The sequence below is a fragment of the Lithobates pipiens genome, unplaced genomic scaffold, assembly GCF_037356315.1.
Source record: "Lithobates pipiens isolate NorthernLeopardFrog02 unplaced genomic scaffold, aLitPip1_a1.2 Scaffold_13, whole genome shotgun sequence".
NCBI classification, from domain to species: Eukaryota; Metazoa; Chordata; class Amphibia; order Anura; family Ranidae; genus Lithobates; species Lithobates pipiens.
The window spans coordinates 283,741,551-283,765,905 of NW_027507718.1; the positions used below are offsets into that span (position 1 = coordinate 283,741,551).

Consider the following 24,355-nt stretch of genomic DNA (forward strand, 5'->3'; position numbering starts at 1 on the left):
AGTTGCAAGGTTGAAGATCAAAATCTGGAAATTTTAAATGTGAGCTTTGTCAGTATTAACTGTATTAACCTTATCCTTTTCTACTTAATTGCTGGTGGTTGTTGTTTGTGCTACTGCTTTGGTAATTGAGCCCAAGTGTATCCAGTGTAGAAGTACTTCAATTTAGATTCTTTGGTTTTATTGAGCATTAAAGGGGTTGTAAAGCTTTGTTTTTTATTTTCTAAATAGGTTCCTTTAAGCTAGTGCATTGTTGGTTCACTTACCCTTTCCTTCGATTTGCCTTCTAAATGTTTTTTTTCTTTGTCTAAATTTCTCACTTCCTGATTCTCCTCAGTAAACTTCTGTTTAGTCAGCAGAACAGCTTACTGAACAGCTTACTGAGGAGGAACAGGAAGTGATAAATTCAGACAAAGAAAACAAAGAAAAAAAAACATTTAAAAGGGAAATAGAAGGAAAAGGTAAGTGAACCTAGCTTAAAGGAACCTATTTAGAAAATGAAAAAAGGAACCATTACAACCCCTATAATAAATTTGTTCTAACTAGTACCGATGCCCTCCTACAAATATTTAAATGCCTAAATAAAAAACATAAGGAGCAACTGCTACTGTCTGAATCAAGCACAGGTATTCATGACAGATAAGTTATCTATTTAGGTTTTGCAGAATCTGGTAAAAAAAAGTTCAAAATTATATATACAATAAATTGAAATGAATAAATGATTTAATACAATGGAGTTATTCTTTAAAAAAAACAAGAGGACTATGTGTGTTAATTCTAACTATCAAAGCTACTGCACATTGGCTTTTGTTTAAATAGCAGCTCCCTACAACAAGTGTAGAAAGGGATAACACACCATTTTTTACTAGGGAACTGCTGTTTAATGGGTAGGTACGAAAAGCATTAACTGGTTATGGGCACAACAGATGAACAATACACTGACTTTGCTGAGGTAGTGACTGGAGCATGCAGAGAAGATGCGGCTGTTAAACACAGATACACAGTGGGGCTGCTGCACTTATTCAGGGTTTTACTAAGATTTTAACTGATGTGTTTAGCAGCGGAACATTTTTGAAAGTGCTTACCCGAGGGCCCTGATCACCTTGATCTCCCTGCAAAGGGGAAAGATGAGATGATAGTTTTAACAAGGACTGAGCTGCCCTGTGACTCTCTCACAAATGCTGATTGTATGTCACAGATTTTACTAGGCATTAATATGCTCCAGTTGAACATCAGCATGGATTTGCCATTCTGCTTCAAAAAAGGTACACATCAGAAAGATGATTACTCACCTTGTCACCCTTCGGGCCAGGAGGACCCTGAAAAGAAAAACAGAAATAATTGTAGATTATGATCATGCTTCCATTGAGAAAAAGGTGATGGCATCATAGGTCTTTATATGGTAGGCAGTTCTGCCAATCAATAACCCAAAGCATTATCCCATGACTTTGTTGGTACTTGCCTATTTTTTTGCTGGCTAGATTAAATGTGTAACAAGGACCTTCTATATTCGCACATTCCCTTTTTTCTACTAATTTCAAACTGATTAGAGGAGCCACAGTTGTTGCTTTTTTGTATTTGGTGCAGGCACACACTGGAAGTCTTCACCTGGCTATGTTAGCTATGGAGTGCCATTCTTTTTTGAGGCAATAGGCCTGCATTGCTGTACATTGAACTGCATGGCAATGCACAGTAATGCGTGTCACACCTTTATGGCATATTTTGGTGCACTTGCAGTCCATTATTTTAGACAACTCACGTTCATGTGTGACATAGCACAAGCTAACACACTGCAAAGAAGTAAATGGGCCAACAAGAAGGAAAGCACTGCCTCCAGGTGACCCTGTCCTCTGTTTGTGCATTGCTATATACAGTATGTGCCATTGTGTATGGGGTGACTGTAGTCAAATACATCTGAGTACTATTCACAATACTTTTTTTATTTAACCCAAAGATTTGTTTATAAATGATATGTATTAAGATTTTTAAAGACAAGAAAGAAATACAATTAACATTGCATGGTAGCGACATATAGATTCTATGCCACTGATCCTCTCCCACACAAAATACATTAACAATATAACCAAATGGTCCACAAGAGGCTACTACTGACATATTATTGCAATATAATGAAACCAGGAGATAAGGTAATTTTTCAAATTGCAAATTGTATGAGTAATGCAATACAATTCTCAAGCCCCATACACACTATTAGATTTTCTGCTGATTTTTGTCTTCAGATTTACCAAAACCATCTAGCGCAAGGGCCTACCTGATTGCATATAAATTGAAATGCCTAAGGTTTGACCTCATATTATATGGTTTTGGTAAATCGGAAGGAAAAAATCAGCAGAAAATCTGATGGTGTGTATGGGGATTAAACGTTATTCCATTTAGCCATTATGATAACCTGCCAAAAATGGGAGGAACTGCCCCAAACATTTAAATTCAAGGCAGGCTTTCACCCCCTATTCCCTGGCCCACTTCTTTCCTTATCTATTCCAATTGAAATTTGTTAAGATTTTGTATACTAGTGCTGTTTGGACCAAAAAGAAGTTAGCAGCCCAAAAGCTTGTCCTGAAAATTAAAATGATGGCACTAAAAAAAAAAAAAAAAAAGTATCACAAACTGTACTCGAATTTAGGGATCACACATATTCAGGGATGCTTCGACACAGCAGTGTGGCTTCCATGTGCATTTCCAAACGTATGCAAGAAAAACATCTGCTTTTAACCTGTGTCTTCAGAACAGTATATACAGTTTAATAGTACGTTTTTTCATAGTTGTGATATAAAACAAACAACTTGACTAAGTTGATATCAAATGCCAAATAATTTAGGCTGGCCAGACACTATGAACGGTGCAATTTTCTTCCCTTTGACCACAAGCTGAAGAACAGATTCTCCCATCAGAATAGAATTATCCTGTTGCTAGCTGTAGCCAGTGGCAGTGAAAAAAAAAAAGACAGGCTGTTTGTGCTAAAGTTGGTACAACCAGCCTGCCCACGGATGGATCAAAATTTCGATCCAACTGTGGGTGGCTTCACACATAGATTTTTAGATATTTCCTTACCGTACTGATATGATGACAATTTACTGTTAAATAACAGCAATTTTCCTTTCATCCTTTGATACAGCAGGAATTAACAATGTTAGCCTGGCACTATCCATTTCTGTCATATATTCTGTAATAAGGAGGTTGCATGACTTGCACAGAAAAGAGAATGTGCATGTTGGGTGAATACAGTATCATTTGGGAGTGTCACTGTCCAGTCCCCTATAATCAGATGTCTGTATGAATAACTAAATCTTACAAAAGTAATACAAGAAAAGCCATGAAAAGTGTACACATTTTGTAAGCTCTAATGTACTTGTCAAAATGAACAGCCATATTCAGCTGGACTCAAAAGCATGCATCTGTAAATTAACAGCCACAGAGACCAAGGGTATAACAAAAAAGGTCCACCAACCAACAGGTATTTTTCTTTCCATCCAGGATTCACAATTGTTTACCAAATCCATCTCAAAGCTGGCCTTTCAAACTGTACTTGAAGTTAGCAGTGTACATAAGTGGTATACATTTACTCGCACAAGAAAGCCAGATATTTATAGGGCTCTCTGTCTAACCGCTGAAAGGATCATATATTTTTTTGTTCATACCAACCTGACACACTGCTTTTAGGGAAACATGGAGGTTGCAATTGTTGATCTCTACATCTAAAAGTGCTAGTTTACTGACTGTCACGCAGTGTTAATTTTGACATCAAATTTCGATTTACTTTTAGGCATAGTCTTTTGACTAAAATGCCATTTTAGTTTTAGTCGTATTTTAGTCATCTGAATTGTTTTAGTTTAAGTCATATTTTATTTGACTAAAATCTCCAGTACATTTTGGTCAACTAACATTTCCTATAATTTAGTTGACTAAAATCTCCAGTACATTTTAGTCTACTAAAATCGAATGGGTTTGATAAATTGTAATGCATTATGTAAGCATTTCTCTAGAATTGTATACTACTGAAGTAAAAACCTAATAAAATGTTATTATTTATGGTATGGTAAGGTACAGATTTAGCTATTGTTATATTTAATAGGCTTGTGCAATTCGTTTCGTAACGAATCGAAATTCAGGCGAATTTTGCATCTTTCAGACATTCGGATGCATCCGAATGTCCGAATAAAAAAATAACGAATTACAACGAATACGAAAGAAATTATAGCGGATATAACTAATGAATTTGACATGATTCGGTAATTCTTTAAAGATCTAATGAAACAAAAGGTCAGCTCAAAGTAAATCTTATAGTCCAATCAGCTGATTAATTTTGTGCCGGAGGATGGATTACTGGCAAAATGCATTCCTGAGAACTGAGTTAGAAGGGTGTTGTATTGTATTTGAGCCGAGGAGAAGAGACGTTGTCATTGTGTGTGTTAAAAGATTCAATAAACAAACGACTTTCCAAACTACAAATCATTATCACGAATGTATATACATACATAAATAGCGAATTTCAACTAATACGAACGAAATTATAGTGCATATAAGGAATGAATTCGACATGATTCGAGATTCAGTATAACGAATATCGACTCTCTGTGAATAATAACGAATTATCCGAAAACGTATTAACGTAACATAACAAATATAACAGAACGAAATTATGTATTTTACGAATGACAATGAACAAAAACGAAACAAAATTTTCCATTGTGCACAAGTCTAAATTTAACCTCTTTATAAACAAAACCAAGTTTCAAAAACAAACAAAATTGCGTTTTGACAAACAGAAGTGCAACTTTAAAATATAAAAAAAAAAAAACTAAAAACTGTGAACTCTATTGGCTGTAATGCCATTTCACATACTACATGAATATATTACCAACAGGTGTTAATTTTCACGTCAAATTTCAATTTCGTTTTAGGCATAGTCTTTTGGCTAAAATGCCATTTTAGTTCTAATCGTATTTTAGTCATCTGAATTTATTTAGTTTTAGTCGTATTTTAGTTGACTAAAATAGTGTTTATTTAGCTGATGAAAATATGTTTGTCAATTAAATTAACAGAGCTGTCTTGCTAACCCTCTTGATAGAATTTTTTCCAGGTAGGGGCTTCAAACAAGCATGTGAATAAGGACGTCTGCCTCACAATGAATATTGGGTCAGCAAATAGCAAGGTAACAAACATTTTCAGATGATGTCAGTAATGACAGCCCCTATATTCTCCCATGACAGGTTTCCCAGTCAAGATTAACCAGGTGCATGGAATCAGTCTTTTGCATAGACTATAAGTGTAAATTCTACTTGCAGACTTACACTGTCCCTCTATGGTAAGTACAGAAATTACAATGAGCACCAGATTACAATTTTTTCACTCAAACTTCAAAGGAATGATGGTGCTTATGATGAACATTGATGGACTCTATTATTTTATTCTACAAAAGAACCAGTAATCATTAGCTAAATAGCTGATAACTGTGACTACTTGGAAATTGTATTATCAGTTGCTATACTGACCAAGAACAGATTTAAATCATATGTCATTGAATAAAATAAGCTTTTATTTGCACGTCTGAAAATGTGAAGCCCTAGAAATCAGCTGTTGTTCAAAGCCCATGGTCATGTGCACATGTAATGGTCCAGGCTAAGCTTTTGAGATACGAGTAGGAAATATTGTAAAAACAGTCAGGGTATGACACTGTGAGATTCATCGTTCAGTATTCTATTTTGTTTGATTTATATAATAAAAAGGTTCTGCAGGCTCCTATTGTTGAAATCATACACAAATTATAAAAGAACATTGCAAGATTCCTATATATTCAATGGTTCATTTACACTAAAATGCACGCACACTGGTGTACATTGTGTAGGGGCAGCAAGGGATAATGTGATGCATTGTTACACTGTTTACTTTTTCTAATTAGCCTAATGCCCCGTACACACGACCAGACTTTTCAACATCAAAAGTCTGACGGAATGATTCCGGCAGACTATTCGAACGTGTGTGGGCTGCAGCGGACTTTTGATTTGCAAAAGTCTGACAGACTTTAGAAATGGAACATGTTTCAAATTTTTCCGACAGAACTCTGCCGGACCCAGAAATCCACTCGTGTGTGTGCTAGTCTGATGGACTAAAACCGACGCTAGGGCAGCTATTGGCTACTGGCTATGAACTTCCTTATTCTAGTCCAGTCATACGTCATCACCGTCGGACTTTGGTGTGATTGTGTGTGGCCAAGTCCGTTCATTCGGAAAGTCCGTCAGAACTCTGTCAGAACTCCGTCAGAACTCCGTCGAAAGTCTGCCGGACTTAAGTCCTGTCGTGTGTACGCGGCATAATAGTTTTTTCTTTGTTGAGTATAGGTCACTCACACCTACTCAAAAAAGGTGTGTTTTGAATTTTTTCTGACACCTCATTTGATTTGTTGCAACATGCTGCATGTCAACATTTTTATGAAACATGGTGCAACACATCTCAACACAGTGTGATAGTGAGTGAGTGAGTGAATAGTGTGTGTGAAAACAATTGTTTACTATGTGCCCTTGCATTGAGCCTGCGTTGATGCAGATCATTGCAGCTCAGCTGACATGATGTGAATGAGCCCTAATACCTGAAAATGATGAGAGGTCAATGACATTGTCTTGGGAGTATTTTTTTTGTTTTAGGACATTATTATTGATTAACTTTAAATCTCATGATGGACATACATGCTTTCAATTTTTTCATCTGATGTGCGATTCGATCAATTTGATCAAATTGGCCAACAATTGAATATGCGTAACTATGCCAGGGCGGAAAATTAACCGATTAGCATCACTGACATTCTTTGTTCTTTGTGCACGCTCTCAGCATGGGCAAGTGTGACATCTTTCGGCTGTAAATGGTTGCTAGAGGGGCTTGCACCCACCACATCCTTGCCAACCGCTGATATAATCCAACCTATTCACTTAAATGGCAGGGAATCCTCAGCCACATAAGCAAATGGGTAGGGGTCGGAGGGGTTACATCATTATGTATATATGGTTATATTGCCAAATTTTGCCAATAACATTGCCCAAAGATGAATATGGCCATATCTGGGCAATGATGTCATCACTATGTCACTATCAGCTAAACAAAGCGGGCTTAATGTGAAATTCCCCCACTCCTGGCCCCCTTCCCTCCTGGATTCTAGGAAATGTAGTCCTTAAAGGGCCACAGTGCAAAGCAAGTGAATGGAGATTGATGGCGCTGTGGACTTCACTACCCAGTATTCCCTGCACAACAAAGGAGGTGAGATAGGACATTTCCCATTCAATTCTGGAGAGATCTGGGTCTTTTGTAAGAGGAAGCCAAGCCATATAGACGTTTGGCCTTGGCTGGGACTGTGCAGAGACCATAGTGCCACCTCAGAGCGGTACGGGGACCAAAGAATGCAGACCTGTTGCCCTTGCTGAGCCTGTACAGAAAGTGGGTGCCTTTACTGTGTCCATAAGAGCCTGAAGACTAAGCTGTAGAGAGATTGTTTCCTGAACTGGGACTGGAGCTGGGAGGACCTGTTGCCATGAGTGTCTTCAGCAAGGGAAAACCAGCACCAGCAAGGATCAAAGCTGAGAGACTGACCTTTGTGAGGACCTGTTCAGGAGAATTGTGGCCGAAAAGAGAACCTGTCATATCCAGTGGCTCCTGCGAGGGTAAGCGCTACTTCTATTCTGCAAGCAAATTATTAAGACAACAAGTTGGAGACAGTCAACATGGATTGTGCTGTTGCAATTCAGTGGTTTGAGGAGCAAACTGAAGTCATATGTAATGGACGATATTTCAGAAGACCTGGACAGAAGACCAGATCCACCAGGCAGTGATGGTACTTGTTCCTGATCAGAAGGTGTTCATACTGGACTTCAAACCAGATCGAGTGACCTCTTGCACCCATGTCCTACTAGAAAGAAGGAGGGGAATTCCTGCCCGCTTCTAGGGGACTAGTCTGCAGCTGACTCGGAGTCAGGCTATGCTAACAGAAGGAACCACTCTGAGAGTGCCTGGGGTCATGATAGCGCCTGAATTCAATGCTGCTTTGTGAGACTTCATGGCCAAATGCCAGAAGAGTAACCCAATATATGCTGGGTCTGGATATGGGAAGCAGAGCATTTTCAGGGAACCAGCCAGCCAGTGCCTACAAGTAATGAAAGTTTTGAGCAGTGGCTGGAGCAAATCATGCAAGTTTTGGATGAATGGTGCATTCTTCAGTCCCCAAAAAAGCAAAGGATCACTGAGAGGGGTCCATAGAAGCTATCCACAACCTGAAACGTAGCAAACAGGACTGTACAGCCTTTGACCACTTCAATATTCTTCAAGATGTGATTAGAACAGAAAAGGCCTCCAAACTCATGTACCAGTTTGAATATACCTACCAGAAGGAGGGGGAGATGATGGCCAATTACATAAGGCGTCTTAAGAACATAATGAATCAGGATTTGCTAAAGAAAGGTATATTTTCCAGGTCAGTAGATGAGGTCCAGGCGCAACAGTCTTTAAGGGGAGCTCAACCCTTAGATAATTTCATGATTTAGCAGAAAACGTGAGGAGATGGTGGAATCTAGAAGAACTCAAGAAGTACAAAAAGAGTGCAAGAAGAGGAAGCGTTGCTGAAGAGTAAAAAGAAAAGCCTGAGATCAGAACTTGTTGCTGCAGTCAGAGTGGCTAGTGCAGCCTATGACGATAAGGAGCTCTTGAAAACCCAGATGGCTCAGCTAGTGGAGATGATGACTCTACTAGCGACCAAAATTGTTGCATCCCCTGGTGAAAATGTTTTTTTACGGGGGCCCAATCAGTATTGAAACTTTATGGCTGTTCATGTTGAGAAACCTGTGAATCCTAAGCAAACAATAGCAAATGCTTGGAAGACCCCGACACTTTGCAGCCTGGAGACGAAACAGAGTTATGCAAGTCATGATACATTGTAAGATTGAGGCCACCCTAACTGATACGATTCCCAAACATCTCAATGTTTGGAAACCTTGGATCGTTTTTTACCACCTTCTTGAGTAACAACTGCAGCCCTGGCTAAACAGGGGTGGCTAAACTTTCCCCTTATTCTCGCTCTTTTTATTTATTTTTCTTTCCTTATTCTTGGAAATTTTACACTAAGGATTTAAATCAAATTTTGCAGCTAAATTTCCTTGTATTGACTGTTTAATGTAGTTATTTACATTTCCCTGTACGTGCTATTTGCACTTCTTTTGGCTTAGTGCCCTTGTTATCTGACCTAGTGGAACACTACTGGTCAATTTATATGTTATTGTACCATTTCACCTTTCAGATTACTTTACTGTTTATTGTATCTGAAGATAGTGCGAATATCTCATTTGTAAAAAAAAAAAAAGATAAAGAAGTTTGTGTGAAACCCATCCCTTATTGTAAACTTCATGTTAATGTTGATATGTATGTTCTATTGCTTTTTCTATAAAAATAATGAACAAGATAAACAATGAATCAAGGGGTTTTCTTCAACTGAGGAAGACACACTATCAGTGTGACTGTTCAAGCCTGCCAAATCCTGAAAGTCAGAGCCAAAATCCAGTGGGAAACTTAAGAGCCAACCATGTGCCAACCTACAACAGCTAGCTTCAAATTCAAAGATGAGAGCGATCGTCCAACACTCTCTCCTTGACCTCAGGTAGGCAGTCCCAGAAAAACAATGCACATCAATCTCCTAAGGCTCCATCAAGACATCAACAGAATCAAAATTCAACTAAGAAGAGAATACAGACCATAGGACCCACTGTCTGTGCTGCTCCAAGCAAAATCCCTGGCAAGTTAGTAGTGCCAGTCCAATTAAATGTATCTACACAAAGGCCCTTATGGATACAGGAGCACAGGTGACTCTGATATACCGTGACAACAATCACCTTAAACACCTACCCCTACAGAAATTGGAACAGCTGGAGATTTGGGTTATTGGGACCTAGAAGTTTTCCAATGATGGGTACCTGTCAATCAATTTGACATTTGATTTTTTGGTAGCAGGTTAATACAAAACATTTGATACCTGAGCTGCAGTGTGCCCTCCTCCTTCCAGGTCTAAAAGAACTCCGTACTAGTGGGAACGAACACTGAACACAAGGAGCCTGCTCACTCCCCTTGCAATAAGTAAAGACTCTACAGTTGAAAGTGTCCATGATATGCTACAACAAGTATACCAGTGTCTGGTACAAGAACAAAAAAGCCCCAGGGAAAGGAGTGCTGAAGTTGTGGTGACTAGATAGAAGCTAGAAGATACTGCAGCCAGGCGAGGTGGCATGGCTATAAGCTTTAATCAAGTTCAGCTGGGATCAACAGATGGGACTTTGTTGTCTGCTGACTTTTGGGGAAAGGACATGAGAGTGGTGTTGAACCCTGAAGTTGTGTCAACCAGGGCTTTACAACAAAATCATGGGAAGATTCTGTTCAGTGTTCGCAACATTACTAACTCTCTACTGAAGTTATGGACCTGACTGCGGATAAGACAAATTAACCCCTTTCCCCCTTGACCCTTGTCTCTTATTTTTAGGGTGGAGCAGAAGATGAGATCCCTGTAGAGCAGATTTACCCACAGAACAACCTGCTCTCATCTGAATGGAGAGAGAGAGAGACAAATTCCAACTCCTGAGATGACAAGAAATGTTCTCAAAGTGTGATTTTGATGTGGGGTGTACAAAGAGTCCTCAACACTAAATTCTCCTTTGGGAAAATAAGCCATTCATGGAAAGAGCCTGATGGATCCTCAGGGGTGATCTGGCAGATTTTTGTGAGCAACTGGCAGAATTAAAGACAGTCACAGAGTCCTCATCCCTCCTCCATCTCTGAGGATGTGTCAATTATCATACACTAAACAGGAGAAATATCCCTGACCAATACACCACCCCATGGATAGAAGATGCCCTCCAATGCCTGTTGGGTGCAAAATAGTTCGGTGTACTAAACGCAAAGAGTGAGTACCACTTATGCACCTAGAAGACAGCCTTTTTCTGTCCACTGGGGTTCTTTGAATTCAACAGACTGCCCCAAGGTCTGTTGGGAGCTCCAGCAACCTTCAAAGAACTGATAGAGAAGACAGTAGGGGGCATAAACCTGATCTAAGTGCTGGTGTACCTAGACAATATTATTGTCTTTAGCTGAAACCTTGAAGAGCAAAAAGAGCATCTGGAGAAGGTCCTGAAGAGATTTTATGATGAGGGGTTAAAGTTGTCTTTGGACAAGTGTCAGTTCTATCAGCCTTCTGTCCCTTACCATTGTACACATTGTTTCTGTTGAGGGATCTGCCGCTGACCCCAAGAGCCTTGAAGCTGTCCCCTCCTAGCCAAGACCTACCAATGTGACTGGGATCAGGTACTTCCGGGGTTCTGCTCATCCTACCGAACAAACATGTTATATTTACCTCCTCTGTGCAGTAGGTTTTGAACAGAGCAGCCTGGATCCTCCTCTTCTCGGGCCTCTCTTTGCTGCTCTTGGCCCCTCCCTCCTATCAGTGCCCCCACAGTCAGCAGCTTCCTATGGGGGCACTGGAGCCGAGTCACAGCTCTGTGTGTCCATTCAGACCTGGCCCTCACCCTCTTTCTAATGATTGGCTGACTGACTTTGATTGACAACCGTGGGAGCCAATGGCACTGCTGCTGTGTTGCAGCCAATCAGAAGGAGTCTAAGCCAACTTCCAGATGGCTTAGACATTTATGGACATCACTGGAGAGAGATAGGGCTCAGGTAAGTACTTAGGGGGGTGTTGGGACGGCTGCTACACACAAAAGATTTTTTTATCTTAATGCATAGAATGCAAAAAAACAACTCCTTTAAAGGAGATGTGCATTGTTTAATGTTTCACTTTAAGAAATGTAAAGATAGACTGCCTTTGACAGAATGGAATTTATTTACAGTTTTTTTTTTTCACATCGTTTAATGTTCCCCTGGGCAGTGCACACCCTCAAGCTATTTTTTGACACCCCATTGCCTATTAGACCAGACAATGAGCATTTTTAATTTGATGGATTCAACTCCCATTGATTTAGTATCCAAATATCTTTAGAGTCCTTATTCATGAGTTCAAACAAACTCAAATTAGACTATGAGACTGCATGGTGGCAACAGAGACGCATTGAGAACTTACAATTGTGTTCTCCTCCAACTCTTGATTAAAATCCATTTCCATGTGTTTAACACATATCAGTTGAATGGTCTGCCAACTATAGATTGATTATTAATTTAGGAGAGATAAATCGGAAAGAAATTGAGCATTTATGGAAACGTGTATCGCCAACATCCGAATCATCATCACACTCAGTTATCTTTATATTTTAGCAGCAAATATTACTATCACAGAGAACTTTTTCTAAAGAGAGCATTCTATATCATTCTATTATAAGTGGCTGGAGTCCTCACCTGAAACTAGTAGTGACAAAGTATTTTTCACTTTTTCACATCACAATATACCACAATTGCCATGTGTTTTTCAAAACTTTGTTTTTTAAAGCATAACTCCAGGCAAAATTTATTATTTCTGGGATTTCAGTGTTTTATATATATATATATATATATATATATATATATATATATATATATATATATATACTTATACTTATATATATATATATATACTTTCCTGTTACCATATTCACAGTATAAAACACACCCTGGCCTTTCTGCTCAATACCAAAGCTGCCATCACACAGTAACCTAAAAACAAGCCTGGAAACATTTTCCTGCTCTTTTATGTCATGCAGTTTTTCGGAAAGTGACAGTGGGGTAGGTAGCTGGGTCAAATAAAATATGTGTGTTTCCTATAACTCTAAGTACAATAGAATAATATTGTTCTTACCATGAACCATTCATTTAAAATGGCATTCACTATCAGAGGAAAATTTGAAAAGAAAATATATTTATAATTGTACAAAGCTAATACTGCAAAGATCACCAGAATCACTCTACAGCAAAACCAATACATTGCACATACATACAAAACTCCTTTTGACCACAAATGACTGCTACTATTCAGTATAATTCAAGGTCTAGTTTCTGTTCCCTTATTATTATCCTGACACATATGTACCTGAATCGTTGTGAACAATGTTTGTTACTTTTTCAGTGCCATTTGGACACGCTGAACTAGATCATTATAAAGCACTTAGGTAAAGAGAAATATTTTTCAAATGTTTATATTATTATAGGTAAAGGGACTTGCTTCAACTATCAGCTTTCATGGTTATTGAAATGCAAGCATTTTATACTACTGACTTGCTATTGGCATTCAGCTGTCAAGATTAAGCCACTCATTGTAGTGACCTCACTGATACTGTGTCACAATATTCCCCAGGATAAGCTGACCATGTTCTTCCCGATTTAAAAAAATCTGATTGGTGTGGGCAGAGCAAAAAAAAAAGAAAAAGGTACATAACTTACAGTCAGTAGGATGTGTCCCTCTTCTTTTAACTGAAAATATTTTACATCCATGCCCCACCAACCCTGCTGCCATAATCTTCTGGTGCAGTGGGGTTTATAAGAACTGTGATGATGCCAGCTTCTCCATTCCTAGAAGTCAATGTTACAGCCTCTATGATTGGAAAGCGATCTATAAATGGAGGTGGTGGGCCTTATAATCATCTGCCCCTCCTCCATTTATACAGTATATTGTGTCTTCCTTGCACTGCTTGCAAACAATTTGAGTACTGACAGTAATCAATTTATGGACATTCCTGGCCAGCGGTAGCCAGACTCTGACAGCCACAAACCTAGAAGTGGTCAGAACAGGGCATATTTCAGTTCACAACAAGGTGGGAGGATCTGCTCTTCCATCCCGAAATTCCTGCTCCCTTAACTTTTACCCAGAGTATTTCTCTGACTCAGGGGACTATGTAACATGATGAACTATTGTAGTTCACCCCCCCAAGGAGCCACAAGTAGAATGGGATCCCCCACCCTGCACAGCCAGACACATTGAATTTCCACAGACATTCAAAGTCAGAGAACAGTCCATGAATTTGCTTTGTTTTTTTTTTATTGAGGGATAATAACTTGGATAGGGATTGGAGAAAATGGGATGCCCACTTGACTTCAGAACAAATTCAGGGACAACTCTTCCTAAATATTGTCCTATATAAATTCCACTTCTTCCTCCAGCACTTCCTTGCAGAAAATCCAACTGGCACACTGTACAGATCTGACAAAACAATCAGTCTGATTAGAGCAAAAGTCTGTTGTAGACAGGAACTCAAGGCCCCGAAATACAGGGGACATCGGTGACATCGCTGGCTCCTAATGGGCTACTATGCGATGCATAGTAGCCCATTATGCTTTACCTCTGCAGGGAGACAAAGAGGAAGTAAACCCATCAGGGTTTACTTCCTTTTTAAACAGGTGCCAAATCCAGTTAATATGCGATGCCCAAGTTACTCTGTGAAGCTTCCTTTTCCTTCCCTGACTGAGCCAAATCTTTTATTTGTGCCTCATAGTCTCCCCCTACCAGTCGCTGCAGTTCTAAGTTGGAGGATTTCAGTGATAAAGGCATGCTGCCAAGGCAGTTGGCCTGGTTAGGTATATATAGGTGCTGATCAACAAGCTGATAAACACATCTACAATGTTTTATACTAATGCAGCGCAAGCAAGCACAGTCCACTTGAGAGTGGCAACTGCTCTGAATTCAAGAATTGCTGCCACACCATCACAAGCTTTAGGTGGGCAGGAACAACATTGGCAGGAACAACAGATAATTGTAGGGGGGCTAAGGGAAAACTGGGAGTGCAGATACACTTATACTTAACCGGTTAATCATATTTTTTTAGCAGGGCCATAGTGCTTTCTGTTTTATGCTACAGAGCTGCTGGATCACTTTTACAGGCAGTGGAAAGGTGTGTCCAATCCGTAGAGCCTGGTAAGGACTCAATCATGGGCATCCACTTCCTGGGACACAGTGAGACGAACTGATGTTGCTCCTCCCACTGAGTGATTTCAGAAACCAGAAGTGATGAAATCAGTCTCATGTAAACAAGCTGTTACCGGCTTGTGAAAGCATCTGATCAAACTGATCTTGGTTTTATCAGATGCTTTGGAGGCTAGAGGAGAGATCCGGGGTTGCACTCCCAATCATTGCTTTAAGCCAATGGCAGAGAGGACTGATCGGAGCATTCTGGTGGTGGGGGGGCATCCCCCTTTCAGAATACAATCGCTCAACGAGGGAGATCGCTGGACTAACCTTGCATGATTAGTAGAGTGGCTTCCAACTGGAGCTGTCAGTTTTTTCGGGTTGCACAAAAACTGTAGTGTGTACCAGGCTTAAGAGTGCACTTTTTTTTATTGTACAGCAGACATTCTAAAGCAGTATTTCATGGGAATTCAAGGGTTCATCCAGATGTTGCTAGGGGGATGTTTATTGAGTGGCTGGCCTACAATCTTATGGTGCCTGCATATGTCCTGGTCCATTGCCACTTGCCTGATATTTTTAGTTGTCCGAGGCATTTTTCCCAATGAACCCCAATGAGACCTTTTTTAGGTCTCAGTTCCCTGAGACCTGAAAAAGTATTTTAAGGAATCCTCAGGGGTAAAATGGTTGAAAATGTTGTTGTAGATTGAGCAATGGTTAAAAAAACATCTTCTGTTTACTTACTTGAGGTCCAGGTTGACCCTGCAATTTAAAAAAATAGTAATGTTGGACATTATTCAACTAAGCAAAAAGATGATAAAAAATAAGACATACAAATCAATATTAAACTGCAGATGATTATTATCACAATAATATTTTCCACCTGACTTTCCTTATCTACATGCCAGTTCAAGGTTTGTGTCTTAAAGTGGTTGTAAACCCTTACAACACACATTGACCTACAGGTAAGCCTAGATTAAGGCTTACCTGTAGGTCCAAGAAATATCTCCTAAACCTATACGGTTTAGGAGCTATTTGCCCGAAGACAGGCACCGCTGTCTACGGCGCATGGCGCACTGAGCGCGGCATCATCAATGATGAAGATGCCACGCATGTCGGCTCCCGTGCACGTGAGCGGGAGTGACGTCATCGCGGCTTCGCCGAAAGACAGCGGCGGAGCTGCGAGACCCACCGAGAAGATGGATGCGCCGGACTACAGGGGACAGCGGTGACATCCTGTGTCAGGTAAGTGATACATAATGGACTACTATGCGATGCATAGTAGTCCAATATGCTTTGCCTTTGCAGGGAATGAAAGAGGAAGTAAACTCATCAGGGTTTATTTCCTCTTTAAAATATTTCAGCCAGAAACACTCACAAAACTACACTTTACAGAATACAATCAGTAATGGCAGCCTCCATGTATCTCTCAGTACAGGTTTCCTTTAAGGGATCATTCAAATTCAGAGTAATTTCTTGGCACTGCATACAACAGCTATTAAAACCTCAGCGTTCATTTATACTGCAGATTAAAAGCCATTAGGATGCAAACATAGACTTCTCCTTGACAAGTAGACCATATTACAAGGTACTAGACAATGAGGAAATGATAAGTGGAGAGCAGACATTAACCTTCCAAAACAGTGCAGCAATATCCAGTCGATATTCGATCCAGTCCATAGCCATGTGCATTTTCCATAATCAAAATTTTGATTACTAAATTAACTGTAAAGTATCAAATGTCTCTATCATGGATGCCCTGACTTATAATGGATGTGGAAAAAGCAATATTGATGTACAAAGTGAAGCAACCCAGACCAACCACTTGATTTTAAATAATTGCAACCAGACATAATTAATGCTAGTAGTACTACATTTTGTACATTGCTGTTTGCCTCGGTACCAAGCCTGAATCTATTTGATTTGCTACACTGAAGTTATTTTAGAGATAATGATCATGCTCTGCTAGACCTATTGCCATAGTGAAAGATAAATAAATTAAAGAGAACCTTCCTCAAGTCTTGTTTTACTTACTTTAAAGCGGTTTTGTACAGAAAATTGCAAGTTCATCTTATTCAAATGGCTTTGGAACATAGATGCAGTTATGACCATTGAAATAAAATAATATGCAGTATTTACCTTTTATTTTTAATGTTTATGCCGACTTCCGGGCTCTCCTCCCGTGGGAGTAGGCGTGTTTATGGGCTTCGCAATGGTCCCTGGGAACTTTTTTAGCTATTTCCCAGGAACCAGTGCGGGACACAGTCATGCCGAAATCTCGTGAGATTTCGGAAGGACGCCGGTCACGTGACGAGGGCATGTCCGAAATTGCCATTTTGAAAGTGGGCAGGCAGCTCTATCTGCCATTACCACTATAGCACAGGAGGCAAGAGGAAGGAAAACAAAGAGGACACTCAATGAGCATGTGCGAGATGGAGCGGAGGATGCTGGGAGCTCAGCATCATCGCATCCAGGAAGTAAATGCCTGTGGGCTTCAAACGCCCACAGTGAAAATGGAAACCGCCGGACAGTTTTTTTAAAAGTTTTCCTTAGCAATGAAATCGTCACGCCGGGGGTTAAAAAGACGCAGATTGTGACTGCAAAGACACCGTAGGAATCGCCCACCAGTGACACAGGTAAAAAAAAAAAAATGGCAGCGGAATCCCGCTTTAATAATATTCACTTTTATCCTGGACTACTTCCTACAACATTATAAAGTCTTGTAATAGACATTTCTTCAGAGGCAGTAAAATATTGCATTTACAGAAGCTACATTTTGTACAATGTCTTTTTTTAGTTTTCCTGTGTCCATGATGTAAATTTTTTTTTATCACACTCATATGACCATTTTAGAGCAATAAAAAGGAATACTACAATTTTAAAAGGCAAACATTTAAATAATAACATAGTGAATGTTTTAACCACTTGCCGACCGCCGCACGACGATGTACGTCCATTTTTTGAAGAGGGATATCTCGGTAACGGCAGCAGCTGCTGCCACAACCGAGGTGTCCATCTCTTCAGGCGGCGGTCGGCTGTACGATAACGGTGGTCTCCGCGGCGGATTCGCCGCGAGATCACCGCTATCGGCGGCGGGAGAGGTGCCACCCCCCCTCCTGCCGCCCTCCCGCACCTTCCGCCGCTTACCGGAGCCGTCGGTAGCGGCGGAGGCGATCGGGTCCTTCTGTCGGCTGGGCATAGAGACAAGTGAGGCTAAGATGGCCCCCACTCTTCTCTATACCATAGGAGGGCGGAAGCGATGTCAAAACGTCACTTCCGCCCATACCTCTTAAAGGTATATATTTTTTTTTAAATGTCAGATTTTTTTTTTTTTTTTTTTGTTGCATTTTAGCCCAAATATGAGATCTGAGGACCTTTTGACCCCAGATCTCATATTTAAGAGGACCTGTCATGCTTTTTTCTATTACAAGGAATGTTTACATTCCTTGTAATAGGAATAAAAGTGATCCATTTTATTATTTTTTTTAAAAAAAGTGTAAAAATAAATAAAATAAATTAAAATAAATAAGAAAAAAAAATAAAAATTTAAAAACACCCCGTTACGACGAGCTTGCGCACAGAAGCGAGCGCATACGTGAGTAGCGCCCGCATATGAAAACGGTGGTCAAACCACATATGTGAGGTATCGCCGCGATCGGTAGAGCGAGAGCAATAATTCTAGCCCTAGACCTCCTCTGTAACGCAAAAAATGCAACCTGTAGAATTTTTTAAATGTCGCTTATGGAGATTTTTGAGGCTAAAAGTTTGACGCCATTCCACGAGCGGGCGCAATTTTGAAGCGTGACATGTTGGGTATCAATTTACTCGGCATACCATTATCTTTCACCGTATAAAAAAAAATTGGGCTAATTTTACTGTTGTCTTATTTTTTTATTCAAAAAAGTGAATTTTTTCCAAAAAAAGTGCGCTTGTAAGACCGCTGCGCAAATACGGTGTGAAAAAAAGTATTTCATTTTATTCTCTAGGGAGTTAGAAAAAAAACAATATAAAATGTTTGGGGGTTCTAAGTAATTTTCTAGCAAAAAAAACTGTTTTAAACATGGAAACACCAAGTCCGAAAAAGAGGCCTGGTCCTTAAGTGGTTAAATGAACTTGCCCTCATTTCCAAATGGCTACTAAAATATCACATCAGGATGAAAAAGTGAGCATATCGTATAAACGCACACCACTGCCATTGCTTCTTCTCTCTCAATGTACCTTTATCAACCTATCACAATTATGGGGTTTGTGGGTCCCAAGGGTTCTAAATAACATATAAGTATACTATGGGGCCATCTCTTTCAAATGAATAACAATTGTTGCTTTATGTTTAGGACTGAAGTGTGCTAAACTAATATGACGCAATAGAGAAGATTTACTAAAGCACACAGAATATAGTGCAGTTGTGCATAGTAACCAATGAGCTTCTAGGTTTTATTGTCAAAGCTTAAAATGTTACTAAACCCAGGACCTTGTATTCAATATATATGGTCTCCCACAGCACACAGAACATGGAAATGCAAAAGTTTTAGTAAATATAAACTGCTAAATACATTTTCTCATTAGTTATTAGAGCAGTCTTGTGACTTCTATCTGTGTCTGGTTAAAGCTTGTAGGATGAGTTTTCATTTTCCCATGATTGTCCTATGAGGATGTAGGACCCTCGACCCTCTGTCTGGACAGTGCTGATTGGCCCTGTGCTGAACACATACACTCTCCCAAGAAAAAAAAAGCTTTTCCCCTAGCCTTTGTACTATACGGAGATGGTTTGGGGACTCCGGAAGAAGGGGAGGATCAGAGGAGACAGGATCAAACAGGCTTTTTGCACAATGCTAAGCATGCTTTACTGCATATACAGACTGATTTTACTGCTGTGGGTTTAGTAACACTTTAACTGAACAAGCTGAATGGTTAATATGCATCGCTGTACCAGATTCTTTGTGCACCAGTTTTAGTAAAATATCCCCCAATGTGTTTCTGAATAGCTTGTAAGATAAGCATATACTACTCCAAGAGTACTGAGTTAAAATAAGAATTTTAAATCAAGGACCTCTGAGGGCGTGAAAAGAATAGAAGACATTTTGTGAATAGAATAGAAAGGGAGGGTGAATGACAGGCTCTTTTAACTGTCAAAGCCATACAGCTCCCTTAACTGTCACATTCACAGCTCTAATCCCCTCAGTGTTTTAAAGTTGTTTGTACACCCTGTACAATCACTTTTCCCTACAGTTAAGCCTATATTAAGGCTTACCTGTGGGTGCTTGAAATATCTCCTAAACCTCCACATTGTGCCATGACTGGTGGTTCCCATGCGCATGCGCTGGAGTGACGTGGAGTAACACTACTTCGGCCAGTCACAGAGTCAGAGTTTGTGGCCCTGGAAGGAATAGGGGTGAAGATGGACGCTCCCTGCTTGTGGGGACAACAGCAACATTGTGGGTTTCGGTGTCAGGTAAGTGACACATAATGGGCTACTATGTAATGCATAGTAGCCCGCTATGCTTTACCTTTACAGGGAAATAAAGTGGAAGTAAAACCCACCAGGGTTTAATTCCTTTTTAAGCATAGTGCAGCCAGTAAATTCTGGCATGCATGAGACCTGGATTTTGAAGCTGAACAGCATCAAATTCAGACACAGAATTATTGTCAGTAGAGGTAACTTATTTCCATGGAACACAAGAATTTATTTCTTTTTTACACGTCTCAGGGAAGCTAATCTCCCCACTATATTCAAAGTAACTCTTCAACAACTTGAAGCCTATCATTATAATAGAATAACCTAAACATGCTTTTTTCTATATGCCAGGTAAAAAACACCCAGCTCCAGTCAGATTCACATGAAGCTACTATAAAAAAAATCTCACATATATTAGCCATGGGCATCCGCAGGTAGGGGCAAGGGGGGTCACGTGCCCCACCCTGGAATCAGGTCTTAAATTCACCACAGTTCCTTCGCTATCGGGGTGTGGGCAGCCCACACCCATGTGCAACCCGCCAGTGGGGTGACACCATCAAGGTTCTGTCAAGCGCCCCTATCAGTGTAGTGTGACTGCAGGCACTTTTCCCTGCTCAGTCCAGCAGAGAACTCGGCGGCGCTATGACAGGAGAAAGGTGAGCTGTGGGCTATTAGGTTTCCCCTGGACACCCCCCCTTTCTCTTGTCAGGGAGAAGAGACGATAGCTCTCACCAGGTTCCTCGCCCAGCTTCCTGCCTGCTCCGTTCCTTCCCTATTGGCCATAACTGAGGGCCAATCACAGGAAACTAGGAGAGGAGAGCATCATGGGACATGTAGTCCCAAAGATTGGCGGCCCCATTTTCTACAGGGAGGAGTGTGCTGGGCAGAAGCCAGAGAGAGAGAGAGCCACGCTGCCCAGCGCCACCAGAGAGAGAGCTACACTGCCCTGCGCCACCAGAGAGAGCCATGCTGTCCAGCGCCACCAGAGAGAGCCACGCTGCCAAGCACTGCCAGAGAGAGAAAGACTGAGCCACTGCCAGGGTACAGATTTGCTACACTACTGACTAGAGTCGCCCCCGGGGAACCCAGAGTGAGCAATCATCCAGCCGGAGGGATCACTGCTGTAGTTTCACTGGGTCTGGTAAGAGAGCCTGTTGGCCATTAACCATTACTTATCCTAGGGATTGTATTATGTCTGCAGTCTCTGACCATGATAATGTGATAATGACATTGTTGAAAAGGGGCGGCGCATGGGTGACCCTAAAATGATGCCCCCCGAAAAAAGTTCTGCGGACGCCCATGATATTAGCCTCACATCTAACTGCCTAAACAAGCTCCACATGACATGAATTCCCTATCAGATCTGAAACAGTAAGTGCTTACATTGTACTCAAGGCAGGCTTCCACAATATGCACTAGCTATAGGTCAATTTCTCTCCAAAATGCAGACATTAAAATGCCAAGGACCTAGTTAGTGGGTTGAATCCTATTCTTCCCATTTGAATATCACCTGCTTAGATGGGATTTATATCTGGAAGGAAGTTAGAGATGCTCTCAGGATTAACTCTATTGATTTTCATGTCCTCTGACAGTTCTGGTTCACTTTGCTACTTTCCATAGATGCTGAACAAGCAATTGACAAGGTGGAGTGGGAATATGTTATACCCACACTAAGACACGTTGATCTCGATGCCAAAACTGCTTTAAACTATCTTATATAACTGTACCAAGTGACACCTACACTTTAATGCTGCCAATAGAGAAAGCTGAGAGTCACATCCTTGTAACTTACAGTCTCCAGAATTCTGGGTCAGGAAAACCTAGCTTAGACTCTAGTAATTTAACCACTTAAGGACCAAACCTAATTTTTACACTTGTTGTTTACAAGTTAAAATCTTTATTTTTTTTTGCTATAAAATTACTTAGAACCTCCAAACATTATATATATATATATATATATATATATATATATATATATATATATATATATATATATGTATATATATTTTCAGATACACTCACCGTCCCTTCCCCTCCTGACTCTATCATAATTGTTACATAATCATACAATTCTCTCTGTTTAATAACAATATGTGTCCCAGTGTCTGTGCTATATAAAAAATATGATGATTTCTACCTTATATCACAGCGCCTCCCGAGATTGCTCATCTCTCTCCTCCTCTCCTCCAAGCTGATGTCAGCGGGAGTTCTTAGCCCTTCCCAACGGTAGCTGTCAAACTGGGAGAAGAGAGAGCCGAGCAGACACGTGAGTGCCAGGAGGTGCTCTGATATAAGGTAGAAATAAGGTAAAATATGTTTTATATAGCACAGACACTGGGGCGCATATCGTTATTTAAGTGTTCAAGTGTTATTTAATCTGTAAGGTAAACTTACACAGGACCCCCTCCTCACCCCCCCCCCCCCTCTTGTTCTGAGCCCTGCTATCGCTGCCTCACCAGATTGGGGCTTAGAAATCCTCTCGACATTCTCTCTACTTGTTCCTCGCTGACAGGACAGGCTACGTGGGATCTGATTGCAATTAGAATACTCTGAAACTTACCCCCTGACGGGGGACATTTTGAAGATTAAGCTGAGGGGATTTCTAAGTCCCAGTCCAGTGAGGCAGCGATAGCAAGGCTGAGAACGGAAGATCGCCACGCTGCAGGTCAACGGGACTGGGAGGGGTGAGGAGGTGGTCCTGTGTAAGTTCACCTTACAAATTTTTCTGTAAAGGTGAACTTACCCTTTAAACAGAGGGGATTGTATGTTGCTAAACAAGTGGTTTTACAACCACTTCAAGAGCGATATTTACCATTTTTCATTTTGCAGTAAATTTACTTTTTTTTACCGCATGCGATAATTTATGCACATGAGTCACGTGATCGTGTTATCGTATGCAGTAAACATTAGTGAAATGACCCCAAAGTTCTGGGTGTATTAATGATGATGATTGGCCAAGCCAATCAAGTCAACTCGTGATCTTGGAAGAAGATGGGGAGATGATAGAGGAACAAGCAACCAAGTTCTGAGGGAGTTTATGGATGTCGCAGCACCGAGGGGGTCCATAATGAGCAAATACACCCTGTGTACTTATATTATGGAAAAAGTTTGTGGGGACCTGATAAGTTTGATTCTGCTTTAAGAACATGAGAGCACTATATACTAAATGACAATGATTTTTTATATCTATTTGTACTATACTATATACAGCATAAAACAGGAGCTCTGAGGTTCTGAGGCAATGTAGAACATATGGATACCACGTGTTTTTCCACTACAGTAAACAGAATTATGAAGCAGTCCACATCAATCCACCTAGCAAATAGTTCTCCAGAACCAGCCACATTGGCATAACGAATTATGTACACCTACAGTACAGATACATCTGTGGCTAGGTACTTTGTTCTTTATTGTATTTCTAATCCAATTTTAAAATAAAGAAAGCAAGAACTCATATGCTTCATAAATACTGAAAGGAAGTTTGACACCTGTTGTCACTGCACATAAATCATAATACCAATAAAGAGTAAAAAAAAAAAAAAGGTTAGCATGTCTTGATCAAAGGGTTTATCCACAAGCCTTTGCTATTAATTTTCGCAATGACGGCTAGCTACATTTTTTTACAGACATAGAATTATCTGTGAAATCTGTTTGACTGACCATGAAGAAAAACATACAAATTACCCAGCATGGACCAAGGCTGCTCACGTTTTCGGGATAAATGATGAGATCTACAGTTCCCTATTGCACATGCCTTCACTGTTGAATCATTATATTTTGCATAGTTGTGCAAGCGTTGACCTTAGGTCAATAAACAGAATGTACAAGTCTAAAAAACAAACGGCCATGATTTTCAGCTCTCGCAATGAAATAGTATAGCGATCCATAACCCTTTGTCTGTAAAATAACATGTTACATCAAAGATTCCCCATGGATTTTATTAGACCATCTGATATTCAGTTGTCATGTCATCTGACAAGAGATTTTCATTAACAATCCAAAATGAATAGCATAACTTACAAGTACAAGTAAGCCAAACATAT

At 40.3% G+C, this 24,355-nt stretch overlaps 1 protein-coding gene across 1 annotated transcript in view; it reads right to left on the minus strand.

Moving 5' to 3' along the window:
* Positions 1–24,355, minus strand: part of COL25A1 (collagen type XXV alpha 1 chain) — a 586,562-nt gene that overhangs the window by 180,274 nt on the left and 381,933 nt on the right. The window contains exons 5-7 of the mRNA XM_077476703.1: positions 15,602–15,619; positions 1,290–1,316; positions 1,083–1,109 (exon numbers count right to left, since the gene is read on the minus strand). Coding sequence (XP_077332829.1) covers positions 1,083–1,109; positions 1,290–1,316; positions 15,602–15,619 — 72 coding nt within the window. The remainder of the gene's footprint in view (positions 1–1,082; positions 1,110–1,289; positions 1,317–15,601; positions 15,620–24,355) is intronic.